This window comes from Lagenorhynchus albirostris, chromosome 6 (genome assembly GCF_949774975.1).
Source record: "Lagenorhynchus albirostris chromosome 6, mLagAlb1.1, whole genome shotgun sequence".
Lineage (NCBI taxonomy): Eukaryota > Metazoa > Chordata > Mammalia > Artiodactyla > Delphinidae > Lagenorhynchus > Lagenorhynchus albirostris.
The window spans coordinates 118,611,167-118,629,128 of NC_083100.1; the positions used below are offsets into that span (position 1 = coordinate 118,611,167).

The following is a 17,962-nucleotide window of genomic DNA, read 5'->3' on the forward strand; positions in this document are numbered from 1 at the left end:
ATATTGCCCTCACTGAGAATGCACAGGTTATTAGTAATAAATTCTTAATTATTTAACATCTTACAGCACTTGAAATTTTTATTTGGTTATTAAGTAAGTCTTATAAAACTCAGTAGTGTAAATTATTTAAATTTACTCATTAAACTTAAGTTTTCATCATATTCTATACTTTCATTACAGGGTGAGCACAGCTGCTACCTCTTAATCTGCAGCAGAATGCTGGCCCCAGGGTTATTATTTCACATTACAGTTATGTTTTATGTAACTCAAGGTTAAGCAGTACAACAGAATAGTTCACAGACTATATTTGGTGCCATGGATGATGCACCTGGACTTTTTGGTATTAACGTTTTTAAAGCCATATGGAAGCTTTACTATCATGATCTTGTCCCTTCTCCCAAGGCTGCAGGTAACCTAGACTCCTGGCCTGGTTTGTGCACTCGAGTGAGGAGAGAGAGTACCTTGCCCAAGCCAGGGCTCGTAGGGAGGGTCACAGTAAATGAACACAAACAGGTTTCATTAGTTTTATTTCTGTAACCTTTAAATCATACCTCACAAATTAGATTTTGTCACAACTGGATTTAGCAGAAGCAGAGAAATCAAGTTCACTATTTTCTGAAACACTGACACAAAAAGGGGAAAGAAACAAATGACTTAGAAAAGGTTTTCATAAAAAAACTGGAAAAATCCCTAAACAAAAGCTAAATAATCATTAAGTTTAATTCTAATTGGTAATGGGTTTTATCACAATTAGCTGGTAATTAAGGTTCTTGCTTAAGTTCACAAGTCTTTCCCTAAATGTTACGGATCCTTTGTTAAAGGATAAATGGATGAACTCAGCAGCACTTCATAACATAGCTAGCTGTTGGAACATTCCATAGAAAAATGGAAAATAATTTTGTAAGGACATGATGGCAACCCTCAGCAGCCAAATCCTCCGACTTTCCAATTACCAAAAGTATATACAATTTTAGTGTAGAAAAATAAGTCAACTTTATAAAATTAAGCTTTTAGATTGAAAACACCCCCTTTAACAGGCACAGAGATACTGAAAAATAGTTCCTAAAAATCTAACTAGCTTATGGAAAGAAAAACATGCCCTTATAGTTCTTAAATGCAGTCAGTACTGGGACTCTTCAAAACAGGTGATACACATGCCCTCAGCTGCTGGCCAGAGACTGGTGGATAGGTGGCTGAAAGCAGCGAACGTGTTCCACAGGCGTGCTCTCTCCATCGCCGGACTTCAAGTACTTGTCCAAGATAGTGATAATCTCATCATTTAGAATCTGGAACTTGCGAATTCTCTCCACCATCTTCTTCAAAGGCTACATACAACAGTTAAAATTAGGATGTTTTACTAATAACAGTTACACATTTATTCTTCATGTGTCAAAATGTCAGGATTTTCATATTTTCTCAGAAAAATTATAGCAAACTACTGACACGTACCATCTCGTTAATGTAACTATTGGACCAATGAATATATTTTGCAACATTTCTCTGTTGGTTTCATGCTACTAACTGTAGATTCATTTGTGAAACTTAAAGACCTATTTATTCAACAAACAGGTATTAAGAACCTATAGGACACCTCCTAAAAGCCAGGAATGTAAAGATGAAGATAATATGGGCAATGGGGAAAGACCAGTAAACTAGTAATAACACAAGTTTTAAATATTTCCAGTTATTGTGGACAGGATGCTTTGACAGACCTTCATGCTATACTAGAACCAGATAAAAAAAAAAACACAAGCACTGCTGGTTCTGTCTATGCAGGAAGTAAAGCAAAAGCCAGGACTTCCTCAGGGATAGATGCCACCAGCAGCAGTGGGATGAGGAGACAGGCTGGGCAGTAAGCAAGGTGGACTACACCTGGAGACTCTCCACGAAGCCTGGACCTCTCATTAGGCTAAAGTGGTCCCAAGTTGGTAATAATTCTGGGAGATGAACAGTAAATGAAAATCCTAGGGAAAAACCCTATCAAACAAGAGCTGCCAAATAAATAAAATCCAACACACGGGGACTTCCCTGGTGGTCCAGTGGTAAAGAATCTGCCTTCCAATGCAGGGGACGCTGGTTTGATCCCTGGTCAAACCTGGGAACTAAGATCCCACATGCAGCGGGACAACTAAGCCTGCACGCCACAACTACTACAGAGCCCGCGCACCTCAACTAGAGAGTCTGCATGCCTCAAATTACAGAGCCCACGTGCTCTGGACCCTGCGCGCCACAACTAGAGAGAGAAAACCCGCGTGCCACAACTAGAGAGAAACCTGTGTGCCGCAGTGAGATCCCGCGTGCTGCAAAGATCCCACGTGCCGCAACTAAGACCTGATGCAGACAAAAAGAAAATAAAGTCCAACACAGTGGAACATTTCAGAGTTTTAGATACCCCTCAAGGCCTCAGATACTAGAACTAAAAAAGAATATAAGATACATGAAATGTGTAAAGAAATAAAAATCGGAAAAAAATTCCATGAAGAAGATAAAATTATCAATTACTACCAAGATTTGAAGAAGAAGCAAATCAACATTTTAAATATAAACTGATGACTTTCAAAAGTAAAAGCACAGCAGGTCAGACTGAGCTGAAGTGAGTTAGTTAAACGAAGACAGTACTCTGGGTACAGCCCAGAGAGCCAAGGAAAAGGAAATGGACATCTCAGTTCTCCAACTGTAAGGAACTGAATTGAGCCAACCACCTGAATGAGTCTGGAAGCAGATCCATGACCAGAGGCTCCAGAAGGGAGCACAGCCCTACAGACACACTGATAGTGGCCTTGTGAAACTGTAAATGGAGGACCCAGCTGAATTGTGCTGTACCCGACTTCTGACCTTGAAAACTGTGAGGTATTAAGTGGAGACCAGATAAGTCCGTCTGACACATATCTAACTGAAGTCCCAAAATGGAAGAAAAACTAAAATATTTGAAAAGATAATGGCAGAGTATTTTCTGGAATTCAATTACAAAGAATCCATAAAACACAAAAAGATCTTTAAAAAAGCCCCAAACACACTTTAACTACAACGAAGGGAGCCAGAAGACTTGAAGGGTATGCCAATAATCTGAAACTGCAGATCTTACAAGCCTCTATAATTTGAAGTAGGTCTACATACCTTAAAAACAGAAGGAAAATGGAACCATTAGTATTTCAGTACCAGACTCTTTTACTTACTAATTCTATTTAGATTCATTTGGGGAGTGAAAAGAATGCTTCAGTTGTCCTGGCATGAGAAACATTTCCAGAAAAACGACTTACAATAACTAGAAAGTATCTTTTTTTGTGAAACTTCCACATACCACGTTTTTGATAATTTCATCCTTGCCATCATGTTTTTGGACTTTGAGTAGATGGTAGCAAAAATCCAGTACAGCAAAGCGCCGCTGCTGCCCAAGAAGCACAATGATCATACAGCCAGCCCAGTGGAGCCCGTCGCCAAAACACTGCCTGGGGACAAGAAGCAGTAGGTAGGATGAGTGATCAGGTTCCAGCGACCAAACCACCTGCGTGCCCCGCCTGGAATGCTGAGCAGAGGTGTGCCCCCGGTAAACGCCTCTTTGGGCTTCCTCTGGCAAACTGTGGCTCCTCCATGAAGGATGAGGTCATGAAGTTGCGGACCTCCTATCTAGCAAAATGTACACCTGACCTGCACAAGTTTCCATGAGTTCAGAGAACTGCAGAAGCCCAGCCCTGAGGCACTTGCTGGGCCTCAGGCAAGAGCCCCCACTTGAGCAGCTTTATAGCAGCTCAGCAATTTGGGGGTCCGTTTCCAGAGGAAGGTGGTCCCCCGTGTTAGCCCGGCACCAGGTTCTCTCCCCCACCTCGCCCCGAGCACACGCGCTTACTCCACTGTAAACTCGTGTGTTCCCACAGGAATGCAGTAGACAAACTGCATGGCGCTCCACAGTCTGTGAAACTCGACACAGTCATCCACGTGCATGACCCCATTGCTGGGCAGGGGCCCACGCCAGATGGGGTCGTCCAGAAAGGTCCGGATCCGAGTCAGGATGACTTCAAACATAGACAGGCCACAGCAGAGGCGCTCCTTCGTCAGCAAGTCCCCCTCTCTTGCTATTGCAATTTGCTGTAGGAAGGACAAAATGTCACGGGCATGGCAGGAGGCTAGAGTGCTGAAACTGAAGTACTCCAGTTTTGTTTTTGACCCACTGGAAACTGTCCCAGCTTGCAGAAGAGGGTTTTTAGAAATAAGTACCAACAAAATAAATACGTCAGCTATTACCCGTATGTCTTACCACACTAAACGTATTCCAGAGTTGAGAACTGTCGAGTACAGCTGTTCTTAACGGGGAGTGATTTGTCTCCAGAGGACATCTGGCAATGTGTGGAGACATTTTTGGTTGACACAGCTTGGGGTGGGTCTAGTGGCATCTAGTGGGTAGAGGCCAGGGATCCTGCTAAATGTCCTACAATTCATAGGACAGTCCCCACAACACAGAATTATCTCGTCCAAAATGGCGACAGTGCTGAGGTTGAGAGACTCTGATGTAGCTGGTCTAAGTTCACGTAACTCCTCCTTGCTTTCTGTTATTAAAAACCTACGAGAAGGCCTTCTTCGTGAAGGGACGGACAACAAAAACAGCGACGTTTTCTGTGTCTGTCTCACGTGCCAGGTGATGTTCTAAGTCCCTTTCACGTGTTAGCTCATTCAAACTTCCCGGCCACCCTGTGACAAGGTCCTGTTACGAGCCCCACTTGAGACACTGGGGCCTGAGCAGCTGAGCGGGCTCGTCCCCCCTCATGACGCTTCAGGGCTGGGTCTCACCCAGAGCCCGTGCTCTCAAGCCCCAACCCCGGTAGTGGCCTAATGTGTGGGCCCAGCTCATGGCAGTGACAGCAGCCCCAACATGCATTACCTGAGGGGTTCCCAGTCTTTCGATTAGAGGGACAAGATGCAGTGGGGCGTACTTTGATTCTAGTCTTTTCATTTTGGCATCAAGTCTCTCTCCCTCTGCAGTGGAAAAAAATATTTTATACTCTATTCCTTTGTATGAATAACAACTGCACAAGTTTAATTTTGTCAAAACAAACAAAAACCAACCAAATGAAAAATGTTTAACGTTATACATGTAGGTTCTCTTTGAAAATTCTTTTATGGAACTGGCTCATTTGCTATTTTAACTCAGAGAATTGATTTTCTGTTCAATATTCACTTTTAAAAACTTACTGAAAAATCCAAATATAATCAAAAACAGCACAGTACAGTGAATCCTCTGTGCCCATCCGCTGCAACAATCATGAGATGGCACTCTTCTTTCATAGATACCCAACACCTCTCCTTCCGTGCTATTCTGAAGCACATCCAGGACACAGCATTTCAGCCCTAAATACTTCCGTTATTTGATACTCATTTAACAACATTATGTTACCAATTACCCCAGGTTATGACTGAACAGGCACGAAACTCAAACAAAGCTGGCCTGTAACTAAAGAGAACTCTCTGGCCACACAGACATGCATCCCTGCCCTGGTCAGAGGGCTGGCTCACCTTTCACGTGGACTCTTGGTAAGATGTTCTGGAAAGGGGCTGCGTGCAGGAGGTCACATACTTCTTCTAAAGACTAGAACAAAGAAAAAGAAGGCTGTGTTATGAAGCTTATCTCACAGCAAAAATGGACAAAGAAATCAGGCGCTGAAAACAAGGCACATCTTTGGCATTTAGTGTAAATTAAACACTGCAAACAGCACTGCCCAACAGGAGTCTGGGATGATGGAAATGTCCCCTAGCTGTGCTGTTAAGGTAGTTACCAGCCACATGTGGCAATTAAGTACTTGGAATGTGGCTAAGGAACTGAATTTTCATTTTTACTTACTTTTGACTAATTTAAACAGAGACATGAGTAAACCCAGCACTGAACGTGGCCTTCGTATTTACAGTTTTGCAGCCCTCCGTGCAGAGATAGGAAGGAGGTGCTTCCTGTGTAAACAGCGCAGAAGGCAGAAGGAAGGGGCAGCGTCAGCGATTCCCCACAGAGCCGAAAACAAGGTTCTGAGCAGTCGCTCTGAACCTGTTGTTGGATCACCAACTCCTTTAAAGAGGCAATAAAACCCCACGCTGCGCTTCCCTGGTGGCGCAGTGGTTGAGAGTCTGCCTGCCGATGCAGGGGACACGGGTTCGTGCCCTGGTCTGGGAAGATCCCACATGCCGCGGAGCAGCTAGGCCCGTGAGCCATGGCCGCTGAGCCTGCGCGTCCAGAGCCTGTGCTCCACAACGGGAGAGGCCACAACAATGAGAGTACCGCAAAAAAAACAAAAAAACAAAAAAAACCGCCATGCTACACAAGACCTCCAGAACAATGCAATGCAGGGAGAAAGTTTACTTCCAATGTCACAGGGGTTGCAGAACTCCTAAAAGCCCAGCGTGAACCCAAAGATGGGCAAGAACAGGGCGCCCTTCCCGAGTCCGAGGGCCCTTAAACGAGGGAAAGCGCCTTAGACCGCGGTGCGTTCACCGCAGGGCAAAAAGGCAGAAGACGAGAACGGGCTCTCATGCCTCCTATGCTACACCCATCCTGAAACCTTAATAAAACAAATTGTTAAAGAAATGATTATCAGAGAGTCAAAACATACTAACTGATGAGAGTTTCCCTTCTGAGGATCTCCCCAAAGATGAAAGCAAGGCTAAGACCAAGAGGAGGAAGAGAAGGCTTTCTGTACCCATCAAGTGAGGGTCCCATTGTCACCTAACGTAAGCCCGGTGCAGCAGCCAATCAGCCACCCCTGCTCCTCCAGAACCCCCCAGAAGGAGGCTGACCTCCACCCCGTCTCCTGTGCCCAAGTCCAGCAACAACACGAGTTCTTCACGCAGCACACACGTGACGGGAGCCCCTCTAGGCCAGAGCACACAGGACCTGGTCCCCAGGCCCCCTGCACTAGGAGAAGGCGTGGTGGCCGAAAGAGGACACGCTTAAAGAAGGAAGGCGTCAGACGGCGACGGCACAGCATGCAAACACAGCATGGGGGCAATGTCCGTGGAGTGCCATGCAGCTAAGAGAGGCTGAGGAACGTCACCACTTACTGATGTGGAGTGATCTCCAAAATATATTTACTGTCAAGTGAAAAAAGCCAAGTGGAGACGGGCGATCAGCCCATCTGCACCAAGAGAGGGTTGGAGGGCACCTGTAAGGTGACTAACTGCAAGGAAGTGGCCGGGCCAATGGATGGGGGATGGGAAACTTTGATGAGGGAAGAGAGCTGCTGGGTGGAACGGCTGGGGCAGAGCCACACAGATGGAGGGCTCTATAGGTGGTAAAAGCAGCTGCCTGCTGGCAACACCACTTTTAGAGGGACCACTTGGCTATCAGTACAGCTTCCAGGTGTCACTGACAATGAACTCAAATTTCTGCACCCAAACCAAGCCAGAGAAAGAGGGAGAACGGCTATAAAATCCAGTATTAAAAACAAACAAGCAGGGCTTCCCTGGTGGCACAGTGGTTGAGAATCCGCCTGCCAATGCAGGGGACACAGGTTCGAGCCCTGGTCCAGGAAGATCCCCCATGCTGCGGAGCAATCAAGTCTGTGCACCACAACTACTGAGCCTGTGCTCTAGAGCCCACAAGCCACAACTACTGAGCCTGTGCTCTAGAGCCCGTGCACCGCAACGAAGAGTAGCCCCCACTCCCTGCAACTAGAGAAAGCCTGCGCGCAGCAATGGAGACCCAACGCAGCCAAAAATAAATAAGTAAATTTATTTTTAAAAACCCCAAAAAACAAGCAATCTAAAACTATTCTGAAACAAAAAGTTCAGTAAACACACACATACACATATAAGCTAAGAAGAATTATATCACCAAAAATTTCAGGTTGGGCTTAAAGAGCAGAATTTAAAGAACAAAACAAAAACCCCTTCTTCAGAAAGGTAGACCTATCTATCCAATGCAGAGGTTCAGAGTAAGATCAACATTGTTGGTTACTGCCAGCTGGGGCCACCAATACCCTGGGGGCCTCACCACAGGCTCAGTGCCCCCTGCAGCTGGGTGACGGTTACCCCACTTTTCTAATGTGACAATTTCAAGAACACATCTATGCTTAACATCTCCATTTATATTAATGGAAGTCCACACAAATGCCAAACACAGTTCATTACCACTTTCCTTGGAGACACCAAAACAACCACCAAGGAGAGATCAGTGTCTGGAATCTGGGTTTGATGAGATGGAGTGAGAAAATGCATCTTTCACCTTACAGAGTCCCACCCAGGTACTGGAAAACACCACCCCTTATTTCCAAAAGGACAAACGCGAGACCACAAAATTCCAGCCTGGGGCAGGGCCTGGGAGCAGATTTGCCCAACACAAGGAGTGCGGCTTCTTGCCACTGCCATAAGGTGCACTGACAGGTGAGGGGGGAAGGAGGAAGCAAAGGGTGACAGTGCACAGAGGGCAGGAGGGGGTGGGGACAGAGATTCCTGCAGGTAGAGCCACCGTGTCCAGGGGCCACTCATGGGCCATGGAATCTGCAGTGAAAAGAAAATGGCACTCAACTGAGTTGTAGATGACCTTTTTATTTATTGTTTCAGAAACATCCGTCCACTCATAAGCCAAAGTTTGCTTTAAGATCAACTGATTTAATGTCTTTCCTAGATGCCCAGCACTGTGCTTGTCACTCAGGGGAGCCCAGTACAGGGTGTAAACTTGAGACCCAGGCCCTGGTCTCAGAAGGGAAGAGACACTGGGGATCTGTGTCACCTGGGTGCCGAGGCCCAGCACTCACCTGGCTCCAGAGACCTGGAAGGTCCAGCCATTGCTGAGGTTGGTCCCCCAGAACTGCAGGGGGCCATCCAGAGTGCTGGACGCCTGGGAAGGGCGAGGGTGTGGTGCTTTGAGAGTGCTGGACGCCTCAGAAGGGCTGCACTGGTGTCCAGGTATAGACAATAGGAATTACTGAAGGGTCTGGGCAGGGAAGGATCACATCAGTTCCAGATTTCTCTTTCCCTAAGTTTCTAACACAGGATCACACTCCTTCCAGAAGCCAACAAATGTCCAAGTGTTCCCTTTATGTGTGTGTTTCAGGAAAAGTCACTCATGAAGGGAATTTTCCTATATTAAATCTTTAAAATTCATGATGAGTGATTACTGTTTAAAGGAATTTTCCCTAACTTATCTGTTTGTTAAAAATTCACATGGAAATACATGTGAAAGATAAAAGATTCAGTTCTCTCTCAGCTGTTCCTAGAGTGAGGCTGCCCTGGACACCAGCTCTTCAGGGAGCCGCCCGCCGGCCCTGCACCACCATTCCTGCTGCAGGGGAGGTGGGCTGGGCTGAGTCACAGCTAGTGGGACAGTGAGGGGCTGGGAGTTGCCCATCTCTGGCACCACATGGAAAGGGTCTCCAGGGAGCAGAGTAGCAGAGGGGAAGCCAGAAGATGCGGGTCCTGACCAGAGGCTGTACCCTCTACCCAACCTTGGGCTCCCTGACATGAGAGCCAACATATTTTCTTTTTTGTGTACCTGGGTGTAAGAGGGCCAGTCCAGTGGCTCAGCCCCTACAGGCCTGGCAGTCTGACTGCCACGCCCTGCACAGTGTACGGGCACCCCAGCCCCAGTCACTGCAAAACACGACCTTGCCTCTGCCAAGCTGCCAGGGCCCCGGAGACAAGAGACTGCTTTAAGAAGTAACGGAGGAGCTCCCCAGACGGAGCCAGAAATGCAAAACAATTCCCATCCAAATGCCAATATGCTTTTTCAATGCATTTGGCAAGCCGATTCTAATACTTTCAGAGCAGAGCAAAGATCCACAAAGAGGGAGCATGTGCTTGAAGAAGAAAAAGGTTAGGAGCACGTCCTGTCAGGTGTCAAGACTTAAGTTACAGCTACCATGAGTAAGACGTTTTAGAAGCCACGGACAGACACACAGACCGGTGGAATGAGGAAGAAAGCCAAGAAACAGACCAGCACATCCACAAAAAGCTGAAGGATGACAGAGTGACACTGCTGACCAGCAAAGAAAGGAGTCTTCCTTCGGCCACTGGAGGAGGGACAACTGGTTACCCCACAGAGGGAAAAAAAACCTCATCCACATCTCACTACACACAAAAACCAACTCCAGAAGGATTATAAACTAAAGAGAAGCAACACCTAAAACCTTTAGAAGAAAATATGAAAATATTTTTATGACCCCTAGGTAGGAAAGGACTTCTTTGAAGAGATAAAAAAAGTGCTAACCATTAGGAAAAAAAAAAAAACAGAGACTACATTCAAATTAAGAGTATCAGTTTACCAAACATCACCACTGTTAGAGTGGAAAGACAAGCCAAAAACAGGGGGAGGTATTTGCATTTAAGTGTAACATACAGAAGAAGATACACAAATTGTAGTAAAATGGACAAAAGATACAAACGGAGCATTTAACAGGACGGGAAGAGGCCAGCACCAGGGAAGACAGCCGGCTCTCTAGTCCTGAGGGAAAGGCAGAGTGAGGCCACCAAGAGTCCGTGCTACACTCACGAAGGCTCTCAGTGCAGAACTGTCAGGTGACATGGTCTGCAGGGGACAGAGGGAGAGGCTAAATGACACCACCAGGAGGCAATCAGTGGAGAAAGTGGGTGTCCCATGTGTGCCTTCCTAGTGGTGGTGGGCTCCTGGTGTTTGCTTTATTATGCTGTCCACTGCAGTAGGCATGGGGCACATGCAACTATTTAAATGTAAAACAAAATTCAGCAAAATTTAAAAATCAGTTCTTCACACGGAGCCACGCTTTGAGGGCTCCACAGCCTCAGCTGTGGAACTTTCCATCATACACAGTTCCCCTGGGCAGCAGTGCTTTTACCTTATGTGTATATCACATATGTTAACTTAGATGCAGCAAATACTATATAATAAAACATTCTTAAATGATGAACTTCATTGCATTTCTGTTTTCCAGTTGTAGGGAACAAATTCAAATTAAAGTCTAAACAGTCATGAGAAAAGATCGGCGCTTTACGATACTTGCTCCCCTTCCGCCACTAAATAACCCCACTGAATCAAGCGTCTAAAGCTCGGCCTGATCTATCACCCGTGGGGAGGGGGGCTTGGCGGGACGTGGGGCGGGGCAGGGCACTCACCAGGCTCTGCTCTATGAGCAGGCAGAAGAGGATGGCGTTGCCTACCTCCCGTAGGTTCTGGAAGCACACCGTCTTCAGCTCTGCATACTCAACAATGTCCTTTAACTGGTGGTGGAAGAACTCCAGGATGCCTGTGGTGGCACAGAATGAGTGTGGGGCTGGGGGTGGCTGGAGGGGAGGGAGCCCCACAGGGAGCAGCCTGGGGTTCACGGCCGGGAGCACTGAGCATTCTCCCACTGCCATCGTGCCCACAGGGACATGGCCGCACGTCTCCTGACCCCAGCACCTTCCCTGCACTGGTGGTTTGTCCACCACCTGAGTGCCGGGCCTCAGCTCCAAAGCCTCTTTCTCTGTCAACCCTGTCCAGGCATGGCTTGTTTTACTGTGCTTCGCAGATACTGTTTTTTACAAATTGGAGATCTGTGGCAGCCCTGCATCAAGCAAGTCTATAGGTGCCGTTTTCCCAACAGCGTCTCCTCACTTCATGTCTCTGTGTCACATTTTGGTAATTCTTGAAATATTTGAACTTTTTCATTATTATTGTAGTTGTTACAGTGATCTGGGATCAGTGATCTTTGATGTTACTATTGCAAAAAGATCACAACTTGCTAAAGGCTCAGACGATGGTTAGCATTTTTTAGCAATGAAGTGTTTTTAATTAAGATATGAATGTTTCATAAGGCATGGTGTCATTGCACACTTAACAGACTACAGTACAGCGTAAACATAACTTTATATGCACCAGGAAATTAAAAAAATTCATGTGGCTTGCTTTATGGCAATATTCACTTGACTGCGGTTATCTGGAACCAAACCTGCAATATCTCCAAGGTCTGCCTGTATCTTCAGAGGAGGCATCATGTCGCAGTAAATGAGAAAGACCACACTGTCATCTCCAGCAGAGGTAGAAAAGGTATTTGGTAAAATTCAGTATCCCTTCACAGGCACAGAAGGGAATGTACTTAGCCTGATAAAGGACATCTACAAAAACCCTGTAGCTAGCTAGTGTCACACTCAGTGGTGAATCTGCACACCTTCTCCCTGAGCTCCAGAGCAAGACACACATTTCACCACTGTCCTGGAGGCCCTGGATGTTGTAATAAGGCAGGAAAAGGCACAAGGCATAAAGTCTGGAAAGAACTCAATCTATCCATTCAATGCTGATACAGTCAAAAATCCCCAAGCTGACTCCAGAATTTATAGTCTCTCAGAAGACCTAGAACAGCCACAACAACCCTGAGGAGAACAAACTCAGAAACTTAAATGACTTCAAACCCCTCATTCCGAGAGGTCAGGCCCTGAATGCCGTTCGGCACGGACCCCACAGCCTTGCCTGCCTGAGAGGCCATCCTTTCCTCTCTGCGGTCCACCCCAAAACGGGCACGAGAGAGCAGGGGTGCTCCCAGCAGCATGGCACTATCCACATGGTGGTGCCAGGCCAGCTGGGCGAGGACGTTCAGAGAGCAGCCCTGAAGTCCACAGCTCTGCCCCAGACCAGCTTTGGATTTGGCCTAAATGGCTTGTCTTTGACATTTAAAATATCCACCTTTAAAATATCTGCTTCTAGTCAGGATCTGAGCAACAGTTTTATTATCCCAATGTTACTCATCTGTTTTCTGAGATCCTCCGAAGCCAGGCCAGACCAACGGTTATGTCCCTTCCCAGGGGCCAAATGGGTCATCTCACTGTCTCCTTAAACACCAATAGCCCTGGGCGGTGCCAGCGACCTCTGGGGGCTCAGCCACACCAGCCGACTACCCATCAGAACAGTCTCTCATGGGTGACCCACGTGTGGGCCCAAGTCACTTGGTAAGATAGCTGCACAGCTTTTAAGAAAGTAGTAACAAATATGAGACAAAAGGCAGTTTTGTTACGAGATAAGGGTTCCTGTAGTCCAATTTTATCACGAACGATGCTTTCTGAGGTCACGAAGGCTGTTCACATGGAGAGCCCCAAATCCGCTCTGGTCAGGCCATGCAGGTCTGTCTGGCACCCCAAAGGGCACATCTGCCCGAGGGCCCTACGGTCAGCCAGCCAATGAGACAGGCTCTCAATTAGAGGGAGGCTGTCAGGCAGAAAGACAGATGGGCTGCGCTGTCAGGGGAAGCAGCACCCCTGCATGGGGCTGCCTCTGAGGCCTCTGGGCAGTTGGACCTGGCAGTGGAGCTCCCTGCCCCTCCCTGGTCAGCAATCTTCAAGATCCTGGTGTTGTAGGAGAGCCAAGGTGCGCAGGGTTCACAGCCCTCGCTCCCCACCCAGCATTCCCACCCCAAACGGCAACTCCTACACACCCTCCTGCACACGTGCTCCTGGTTGAAAGGCTGGCTGGTTTTTTCTGCTGGAAACAATCAGGCTCTGGTTGGGCTCCCCACCTCCTCCCACCCGGGGAAGGCAGATCTGATCCTTATCAGTAATTTCCAACTTGATTTCCCTTACTGGGGCCTATGGCTGACACTGTCCCTCCCTGTGCACCCCAGGGAGACGCTGTGCTCACCAGGGGAGCCGTACTCGTGCCGCGGCAGCCGGCAGACCTTGGGCATCACCTCCATCAGCGTCTTCACGTACTGTAGAATTGTGCCTTGCAGCTGTGAGAGATGGGCTGTGTCAGCCACCAGCCACACCACCACGCAGGCTGTGGGTGTGACGGGCACTTCTGAAAAGGAGTCTGTTAGTCAAATGCACAGTAACGACCTGGGACTTTGGCTGGAGGGGAAATCTCACGCGTGGAGACTGATGTGAGAGATGGAATGGAAAGCCCCTCCCCACACAGGAATTGTGTGCAGAATCCTTCCCACCACCACCACCCACCCCCCTGCCCGGGGAAGGAGGCCCACCGAGGGAAACATACCAGGCTCTTGACCACCTTCAGCAGCTCTTCCATGACCACTGCGATGCCCTGGTAGCCGAGCAGCCGGCAGATGACCTGGAAGTGTGGAGGCCCCACAAAGTTCCGGTAGCTGCCGTAGATGCTTGAGTAGGCCAGGTTCAAAGCCTGGGGACAGAGAAGGCCAGCGCTTGATGGAAGTTGCAGGGTTTTCAACGTAGCCCCACGCACAGGTGAAGATGAAGAATCCATACGTAAAGTGCATTAGCACACAGTGCCCTCAGGCGGAGGCATCCAGAGAACCTGTTGGACTGCCCTTTATTGGTATAATCTATGTTTCCAACTTGAAGACATAAAAACCAAGCTTGCTAAAACAGAAAGAAGAATACAAAACCACTTGGTTCTTCAACATTTATTAAACTGCCAGTCCTACAGAAGACATTCTGAGGTTCTGGAATGAGAAATGAATGTATCTCAGGGCCTCACTGCTGCCCCCATGTTACTGCTCCCAGTCTCCTGAGGGAGACACCAAGGATAGACTCTGATGAGGCAGTGGGGTATGCAGGGAGTGGGGGACAGCAGCCCCTGCAGGGGGGGCAGGCGAGAAAGGTAGTCAGGGTGGTTTCTTGTCAGACGGGACCTCCAAGCTTGTCTAAGGACACAGACGTCTGCACACCTATCAGGGAGACTCCCAATGTAAGCATCCAGTGCTACGTGTTTCCCTCTCAGCACTTCTTTAGCTACACCCCGTAAATTTTGATATATTTGCATTTCATTTAGGTCAATGTCTTTTTAAAAACTTTCCCTTGAGACTTCCCCTTGCCCTAAGGATCATTTGAAATGTGTTAATTTCTGATTTTCTTATCTCTTTGTTACTGATTTCTAGCTTGAGATCACTGTGGTCAGATAACACACTCTATAATATATCAGTTCTTTGAATTTTGTTGATGTTGTTTTATGGCCCAGGGTATGATCTATCTTGGAGAATGCTCCATGGGTACTTGAAAAGAATGTATGTTCCGCTGTTGTTGGACGAAGTGTTCTACACACGTCAATAACATCCTATTGGTTGATGGCGTTCATTCTTTTTTGTTGCTGATTTTCTGTGTACTTATTCTTTCGATTACCAAGTGAAAGGAATGTTGACTTCCCCAACTATAACTGTGGAGTTGTTCATTTCTCCTTTCACTTATGTCAGTTTTTGCTTCAAGTATTTTGAAACTCTGTTGTTGGGTGCATAAACATTTAGGATTGCTATATTTTCTTGGTGGCTTGACTTTTTTATCATTATGTAATGTCCCTCCCTCTTTGTCCCTGGTAATATTCTTTGCTCTGAAATCTGCTTTATCCTATACTCAGTCACTCTGCTTTCTTCTGATTGTTTGTGTGATACATCTTTTTCCATCCTTTTACATTTAACCTACATACATCATCGACTTGAAGTGAGTTTCTTATACAGTCATATTTTTTAATCCACTCTGTCAATCCCTCTGCCTTTTTAACTGTCTTTAGACCACTTACATTTAATACATTTACATGTAATGTAATTATGATTTTTAAGTTAGTCTCTGTTTCATTCTTCCTGTCTTCCTGTGGGTCATTTAAACATTTTTTAGAATTCTGTTGTGATTTAACTGTGGTATTTTTGAAAGTATCTCTTTGCACAGGCCTTTCAGTGATGTTCCCGGTCTTACATTATACGTTATGTAAGTTATCACAACCTACTGTTATCAACATGTTACTACTTTGAGTGAAATGTACCACTCTCACCTGCTTTTAGGTCCCTATAACCTTCCCCCTTCCCCTTTTATAATTGTCTTAAATATTTCCTCTATGTACACAGAGAACCACATCAGGACAGCAAGGATTCTGAAGAACTGGCAGAAGTCTAGTTGCTCAGCTCTGAATGAATATCCTCAGGAGGCCTGCTTGCAATTCCTGGGAACTCAGCCCTTGAAATGTTGCCTATGTTGCTGATTGATACAGTTGTTTTCTACACTTGGGACACTTAACCATGCTGTACGAGCTTGTCTAGGTTGTTTGTACAAATAGTGATTTATGGCAAGCCCCTCCTTTCCTTCTGGGGATTCTGAGGTTGCAGTAACTTGTGGCTGTGTCTATGCCCCTAGCCCTGGACCCAGGTGTTCCTGTGAGCTTCTCTTTCCTGGGCAGGATCACCCTGTACGTCCCATGCGACCCCCATGAGGGACCACTGGAAGCCCGCACCTGCTTCCATAACCACCAGATGCATCTTTCCCCCTTGCTGATCCTGCTTTGTGTCCTTTAGCTGTAATAAACTGCAGCTGTGAATGAATGAATCCTTCTGGAGAATCACCAAGTGTGCAGGTGGTCCTGGGACCATCAACACAGAAAGTCTGAGTCCAAACCAATGATCAAATGCAAGATTCACCAAGGTGGAAACACTGCCAAATGCCTGTCTCACATTCCTCCCTACAACCCTATCAGACTTGGAAAGACCATATCTTGATTGTGGGCTCAGACACAACCTGCCCCCTGCCATCCCTCCTCAAAGCACCAACTGTGCTTTATGATTATTTTTTAATCCAGAGAAGGAAGGGCTTATTACTTGTAGCAAGAGAACACTTGCTTTCCCAAAGCAGTGTCCCTAAACTGTGCTTTAAATGCTGGGATTCTGGGACTTCACTGGTGGCACAGTGGTTAAGAATCTGCCTGCCCACGGGTTTGATCCCTGGTCCAGGAAGATCCCACATGCTGCGGAGCAACTAAGCCCATGCACCACAACTACTGAGCCTGCACTCTAGAGCCCGCAAGCCACAACTACTGAAGCCCATGTGCCTAGAGCCCATGCTCTGCAACAAGAGAAGCCACCACAATGAGAAGCCCACGCACCACAACAAAGAGTAGCCCCCGCTCACTGTAACTAGAGAAAGCCTGCACGCAGCAACAAAGACCCAACATAGCCCCCCAAAAAAAAAAAAATGCTGGGATTCTGGGTGAGGTTTTTGCTTGATAATAAGTTCTAATGCTTGAAAAACATGAAAATCATTAGTAAAATTAAATGGCCTCATGTTACAAGTGGGAAAATTCACTCCCAAAGCCACCCTCACTTGCTCGGGGCCTGGGGCTCAATGACACCTAAGTCCCCGGCCGCCCGATGAGTGTCTGGCTTCCTGGAGACCTCACTCACCCCAAAGATGGCACATCCCAGGGACAACACAACCGGAGCAACATACCTACTCAGAGGAAGGGGAGGAGGAACTACCTCTGAAGAGGGCAAAATTACAAATCGTACACTATAAAACACGCAGACTCAGACGAGGGGAGCCTCACAGCTCAAGTCAAGAAACACTGCTGACCACGCCTGATGCAGAGACTGGGGCCTTGCCCGGAAACCAGTGGACAAGGGCTCCAGACTCACTAGTCATGTGCCCTGGGTTCTCTAATGCCCTCAACACTGTGCATCTTCAACTGTGAAGTAGGGACAACCTTACTTATCTTATAGGAAAGAGAACATCAGTGATGTACTCAAGAGAGTGTTCACTCGGAATGGTGATACCAGGAACCAACAGGGTAACGCCACAAATGGGCACTCATCTAAGTCGATTTTATTACCATAAGACACTAGCCCTCACTCACCACTCCTAACAAAAGAATGGATTGGATTTTTGAATTGGATTCCTGTGTATTCCATACTCTCATAGGTACGAACACCCTAACCGCACAGCAGCACACTGAAGTGCAGCTGACAAGTCTGAATGCTCACAAGGAACAGGGTGGCTCAACTCTGACAGCACAATGTTCTGGCATTCTGCCTTTCTTTGATCCTCAAAAAAGTATCATATGAGATGAATAGTCAGCATCAGTGTTTCTCACGCAAACTTTTGTTAGACTTCTGTTAGGAGTCCAAATGATCTAACAAAAAAATACTGGTTTAGGTTTTAAGAATAAACATGACATGAACAATTTCTCAAAGAGGCTGAAATCCATAAGTTTAAGTTCAGTCACAGCTGGTCGCTTTAAAAAGAACAATCTAATCTTTTTTTTCCGAGATGGGCACCTACTTTGCAGATGCAGATGCACCTGCCTCCTTTT

At 46.8% G+C, this 17,962-nt stretch overlaps 1 protein-coding gene across 1 annotated transcript in view; it reads right to left on the minus strand.

Annotated features, from left to right (window-relative positions):
- Window positions 1–145: 145 nt before the first annotated feature.
- CYFIP1 (cytoplasmic FMR1 interacting protein 1) overlaps window positions 146–17,962 on the minus strand; it is a 93,651-nt gene continuing 75,834 nt past the window's right edge. Inside the window, 8 exon segments of the mRNA XM_060153137.1 lie at window positions 146–1,325; window positions 3,302–3,449; window positions 3,848–4,086; window positions 4,877–4,971; window positions 5,509–5,581; window positions 11,065–11,195; window positions 13,559–13,649; window positions 13,913–14,056. Of these exon segments, the coding sequence (XP_060009120.1) occupies window positions 1,161–1,325; window positions 3,302–3,449; window positions 3,848–4,086; window positions 4,877–4,971; window positions 5,509–5,581; window positions 11,065–11,195; window positions 13,559–13,649; window positions 13,913–14,056 (1,086 nt within the window). The 3' untranslated portion in view covers window positions 146–1,160.